The 6,327-nt window shown below is 39.8% G+C and overlaps 1 protein-coding gene across 2 annotated transcripts; it reads right to left on the bottom strand.

Moving 5' to 3' along the window:
- Positions 1-472: 472 nt before the first annotated feature.
- On the bottom strand, positions 473-3,474 carry crebzf (CREB/ATF bZIP transcription factor). 2 transcript variants are annotated; one of them, XR_015036136.1, is made up of 4 exons: positions 3,304-3,474; positions 1,562-2,390; positions 1,305-1,379; positions 473-906 (listed from the first exon to the last, which is right to left on the bottom strand). XR_015036136.1 is itself a non-coding variant. In XM_085781010.1 (2 exons), the coding sequence occupies exon 2, from the start codon at positions 2,329-2,331 to the stop codon at positions 1,558-1,560; it is 774 nt and encodes a 257-aa protein (XP_085637136.1). In that variant the 5' UTR covers positions 2,332-2,390; positions 3,304-3,474; the 3' UTR covers positions 1,322-1,557. The 2 variants fall into 2 exon arrangements, 1 of the variants encoding a protein (XP_085637136.1); XM_085781010.1 differs by lacking the exon at positions 473-906 and having other exon boundaries at positions 1,322-2,390.
- Positions 3,475-6,327: the final 2,853 nt, after the last annotated feature.

Below are 6,327 nucleotides of genomic sequence, written 5' to 3'. Positions count from 1 at the left end.
TGGCAACATCCACACTAGTATTTTTGATTTTAAAAACAGTGTATTACAACAGCCAGACAAACGTTTTGACAGAAATAAGGGCATAAAAATGGGGTTGAGGGTGGAGCACTTGCAGGCCGGCCATGGGCGGCCCTGCTGCCAAGAAGAACCACAGTAGGTGAGGTCGGGTGGGGGCAGGTATCATTTGCTGCGGGGTAGTGGATAAATGACTGAATGTAACATGATTGATTTAAAGTAAACGGGCTAAAAGCTGGACAGTATGAATCACCTCTTAAACTGTGGATTTAAAAAAAAACTTCCATCAAAGGAGGTCTTTGTCATTTGTTTTGACAACCTTTACCAGACTTGACCCAAATGATCAGGAAAAGTTAGACGTTTATCGGCAGAGAGCTTTGCTGTTTAGAAAGAGAAAAAGAGATGCATTAATATCAACAGTACAGAGCAAGACACAGTAGATATTTATAACTCAAACTTAATGAAAATATGATTTATTTTTCCAACATTTCTCAAAGAGCATTTACTTCAAACAAAGTATAGTATTCCAAGTTATATACACATTTACAATTTGTTACACTTGATCAAAATGGTTTCCATCACTGAAAGCAGATTATTTAGGATGTATTTACTGATAACATGTAAATATATACACTAGGCATAAGAGACGTAAGCCTCTGGATACACTGCTCCAAGTATTGGAAGCAGATGTAGTTAACTACACCGCCCTCCCTCCAAAAAAAAAATGCTGCATGAGTTACATTGACCATACCTGTAGCTACAGATGTTGTGGAGCTTTGGTGAAATGTAATCACGTATATACCATTTGTTACCGATACTACCTTTAAAAAAATACCAGGCCACGTTGGCAGCAGCTTGTCCAGCCTCCTCGCCCTCCACCAGCAGATTCCACTTTAGCATAAAGAAAAATAGGTGGCGCTAAATGACAGTATTCTTTTGTACAGTGGTGCAGGTTCACAAAGAGATTAGTTCTCATCAAAATAACGTATAAACATCTTTTTTATGGATCACTTCATTCCAATTAGACCGCTGATTCTAAATCTCTCTTTGTGGACCTTCACCTTCAACTTAACATCTTACCATTCACACATTGATTTAACTCTTAGTTACATGTTAACTAAAATAAAATCAAATTCTTTAACAAACCGATAACAAATGAAAATATAGAAAAACAACATCCACTAGCTGGAACAATAATTGTCTACAAACAGAAGTATTATGGCTGCTGCTGAACGCTTCAAACCTGTGAAAAATCAACAACAAAAAGTCTTTTCTTGTCTGATCCTTACCATGGAGTCAAGCAGGCAAAGGTGTTCAGAAAGCCACTCATCCCGCATGGTGGATCAACCATTACCTAGAAGAAACTGTCAACAAGGTTTAGCAGTAACGTGTAATCAATCCATCAACATACAAAAATCACATGCACATTCAGCAGTTCTTAGGTAATAATCTTAACAAAATTCAACAGTGTTTTTCCACCCTCAAGATGTTCAGTACACTGAGCCAGTCTCAATATCTGAAAACAGAGAGAAGTACTTGACCCTACATTTTGAGCGACGTGCTTGCACTCTCTGCACACTTAGTGCAGAACTCCACTGAGACATGGTTCTTGTCCACGTGCAGACACACGCCACCAGATGTCTCTTTCTCGTCCACTTTCACGCGCTTCCTGGGCAAGGCATAGTCGTGGTCATTTGAGTCGGCCCCCTGGAAAAGTGAGGAAGATAATTTCATCCCATTCACACCGCTGATTCTGGACAAGAGCTGGGCTAACATGCTCTCATTGGCCAGCACAGCTCTCAGGTACCTGGTCTCATCTTCCAGTTCCTCCACCCTCTTCGTGAGCTGAGAATTTTCCTGTTTGAGCGAGTTGTTTTCCGTGGACAGGACGCCAACTTTCCTCTCCAGGCTGGTGACATATTCCTTCTTCTTCAGACGATTCATCCTGGCAGCGATGGCATTTTTGTTGATCATGTGGCTCGACTGGTTTTGTCTGTTGTTGATCTTCAAATCAGATGACATTCTCTCTGGAGACGAGGCTGTCGAAGCTTCAATCCCAGAATCTTGATCCTTGGCACAGTACACGCCAAGCTCATCCAACTCCATATCGAAGAGTGCAGAGTCTTTTTCAAGTGTCCATTTCAAGTCTTCGATTCCAAACAGGTCGTCTAGCTCTATGCCACCGGCGTCAATATCGTCAGCTGGGAATCCCGCAGAGGGACTTGGGAGGTCCTCCACAGTTTCCACTGCATCCACCACTTCAACTTCAAGGGACTTTGTGTTGTTGACTGTACGGCCTCTTCTTCTGGTTATCATTCTGACTTGACAGTAGGGCCGTAGGCGCGCTGTCCTGAGGATACCTGAAAATGTATCACCTGCAAACACAAAATATACTGTTAGTGTGTATGCTTCATAAAATAACTGAAACAGTTATCAAACATATCAACAGTAACTTTAGTCAGTGTAGTTGTTTACTAAATCAACAACAAAAGCTGTCACCATGTCACTAAAAAAACTGGTTACGCAAGAAGATAAACATTAACTTAAGATTTTTAATAAATCTATGACTCATTGCAAGAATGCATGCAAGAATCATTGTTGACGGCACCAACACTTTCGCACTCACGCTGTTATACAACAACTATACAATTATTTCCGCTACACGCTCGTTTTACTCAGCTGGCCAAAGTAAATAACAAGAAATAACATTCAAACTGTGTAATCTACTTAACAGAGTTAGCTCATGACAGCCTCCATTTTCTAACGGGGCCAGAGGTGTGTGTGTGTGAAACGTATCACCAACGTCCTGCCTGGTAGCTCCAGCTAGCTAGGCCTCTTAGCATTAGCATAATGCTGCGCAACGCATTGACACCAACGAGCTACAGTTGAGCACATGAGGCAATAACTCACAATTCATGTTACCGGTTACTTAACTCTGCAGGTCTTTAGAGCAATTGACGATGAATAACAGCAAATATCGGTAACGTCATCATACGTCTTGACTCTGGTGCTAGGTTGGTAACTAGCTAACAAGGCCTGTGCAGCTCACTCGCTCGCGCGCCAAGCCGACGTTTGTTGAATGCCAGTAACATAAACTTGTTTTAAGTCAAACCACTGGATGTTCTGCTGCATAACAAACACATTTGGGATTATAAAGCCGACAAGTGCCTGTTCACTTTTCATTAGCGCCATAAAAAACAACCGAAAGTTCACGAAGCGTCGCAACGTTTACAATGGAGCTCGTGAATGACGCAGGAGTTTTTAACGCCGCTTCGACGACCAACTTACCGTGATTTACGGAAAATTAATACAATAATAAAAAAAAAAGTTGCACGGAGTGAATCCCTCGATGAGACGCTGCTGAAAGAGTCGACCCGCTCTTAGCTGCTATCAGGCTGAGTCACAGCTCGGAGGGAAAATGGACAACAATGCGGTTTGGAGTACAGTCTAATGACCTGCGGCCACTTCCGGAGAAGCTCTTCAAAATAAAAGTCCGCATGACAAAAACCCCATGAAATATGGCGCAGTCATACAACAGCAAACCTTATAATGATTATAGCTGCTGCGCAGCGATGGGTCGGGTCCGGGCTACTTTTGGGCAAATTTAGGCAATTCTGAGCAACAAACAGGAGAATAGGAAGACAAGACAGTTGTCCTTATAATGTCCAATTTGCATCAGTTGAGGATTAAACCCACAACCTCGGGAACCAAAGACCATTGTCTATCGCACTGAGCTAATTGACAAATTGCATTCAACAGTGGCTTCACAAATTGAGTAAGCCATTCACTGTCGTGTAGGCAGAAAAAGAAAAATCCGTTTTTGAGGTAAAATAATGATATGTATTTGTCAAACATCTACTATGACTCTAAGATATTAGGAGCCTTCGCACATGGTCCAGTCCAAGCTATTTGGATTTTTAAATTTAGAAGCTTGCTGTGATGCCACCATTAGGACAATTGTCTTGTGTTTCGTGTTGAGAACATTTGACATTTTGATCTGTCATCATCACCCTGGCTGGGTCTTGAACTCACAACCTCTGACACCAAGAACCAGCACTTAACTCAGTGAGCTAATTATCTGGAAGTGAGACATGGTGTGTGTCTTCTCAAATAGACTCAGTGAGTCAGTGTCCGGGCAGCAGTTGTGAACGCAGATTTCTGTTATCTAAACAAAAATCTGTTAATACATAAATTGCATTTAGACAGCAAAATAGCTTGAGGACATCTGCCATTTCGAACTGTCATCATCATCATCTTCACCCTCGCTGGGTCTCGAACTCACAATCTCTGACACCAAGAACCAGCTCTTAACCCGCTGAGCTAATTAGTTTGTAGTGAGACCTGCTGTGTAGCTTCATTTATCCACTCAGGTGAGCCAGTGCCCGGGCAGCTGTTGTGATGAAATGGTCAAAATGTCAATAATTCAGTCATCTAAACAAAAATCTGATAATACATAAATTGCATCTTGACAGCATGGAAATGTTGGTGATTTGTTTTTAATGATAAGTGTTTTGCTTCATAAGAGAAAATATGATGTTTATAAATTCCAGTCTCACATTGACTGCAGTTGTTCCCATGAGAGCAGAATTCAAAATGTTCTAGAAAATTCAGTTTTTGAATAAAAATTCTGATATTTGCCAAACTTCATCAACCATGACTCCAGAATATTCTCATCTTTTTTCAGGAAGTTTGAAAATGTATTTAGCAAGAATTTGATGGTATATGTTTACAGTACTGTTTACAGTCAAACGTTTTCATGCACTGTAGGCTCAATTTTTGCTTAATCAAAAATCCGAGAAACAAGTTTTGTGGAGGACGGTCTGGAGATGCTCTGTAGCAAGTTTGGTGTCAATTGAGCAAAAATTGTGGGAGGAGATACATTTTAAAAGTTTTACAGTTATTGAAAAAAACAGAGTGATGGACTTCATAATTTGTAATAAGTTTAAGTTGACAAAAGTTTCAGCAGTATTGAGGCTACATTGTGGTGAAGTTTCAACACTGTAGCATCTACCGTTGGTTTGGTAGGAATTTTTAAAGTTTTTAAACGCTTATTGTGCCCCCCCTGGGAGGGGGGGGCACATGTCCTTGGAGTTGAGTGAATCTGGCATGGGACTGAACCTTTGTGCAAAGTTTGGTGAGTTTTCGCCCATGGGAAGTATGACTTCCTTGGAAGAAGAAGAAAGAAAGAAAGAAAAAGAAGAAGAAGAAGAAGAAGAAGAAGAAGAAGAAGAAGAAGAAGAAGAAGAAGAAGAAGAAGAAGAAGAAGAAGAAGAAGAAGAAGAAGAAGAAGAAGAATTCCTAGGAATACAATAGTGTCCTGGCAGCTGTGCTGCCCGGACCCTAATGACCAGAGGTAAATGAACACCTCCGTGACCAAGACTTGTGGTCAATATACGGTCAATAAATTCTGAAGTTGTCACATTATTATTGTGTTGCACAATATTTAAGATTATATGGGTATTTCAATTATTCAGGTCACCATTTGAGAAGTGCAGAGAGAACAGTCTCTTTGCACTTTATGTTCGTATTTTATCACCTGATCCACATTTTACTACTGTCCTACTGCTGTGCTGTCACTTATTTAAGAGAGATATACTAACAGCAATTAACTTTTTTGTGTGTGTTTTTTCTCCTTTACCACTAAGAATCCATTATAATACAGGGTACATAAACTTGTTACTTGTTTTGTTGAATGCATGCACTAACAGTATTCCTGTGTGCTGCAATACAGCATCAATTATACACTGTAAAAGAACACATTCATCTTTTGGTAGAGAAAAGTTTTTATTGAACACAAGTGCACAAAAGAAGATGTATCATCAAAAAAATCACCTCGTGCTTACAACCATATCCCCGCTCCAGAAGCTTTCAAATGAAATGTATCTACACAAAGAACCTCTGTATGGATCAAAACTGATATCATATTGAATTGAGCACATTCAAATTCTACCTCACATGTTTGCTTTACCATGTGTGGTATATGATTTTTCATGGGAAATGTTTCAACTAATTCTGCTTTCACTTTCAAGTACTGAAAATATTGTAGACACAGTATACAACATGAAAGCTTTTATAAATGTTTTACGTTAGGGCTGCAAATAACAGTTATTTCCAAGAACAATCTGTTGAATTTCTGAACTGATGAATCTTTCCGTCTATAAAATGTAAGAACTTTAAACTGAAGATGTCACCTCTGAAAAATACAACTGGCCTTTTCACTATTAACTGAGAAAATTTGCATTAAATGACAGTAAAAATGATCATCAGCTGCAATCCAAAGTTATATAACCGAGAAAAGCATAAATCTTCACA

This window comes from Trachurus japonicus, chromosome 7 (assembly GCF_045865225.1).
Source record: "Trachurus japonicus isolate A0001 chromosome 7, Traja_1.0".
NCBI lineage: Eukaryota > Metazoa > Chordata > Actinopteri > Carangiformes > Carangidae > Trachurus > Trachurus japonicus.
The sequence above is the reverse complement of the archived record's forward strand: the minus strand, read 5'-3'. Positions and strand labels throughout refer to the sequence as shown.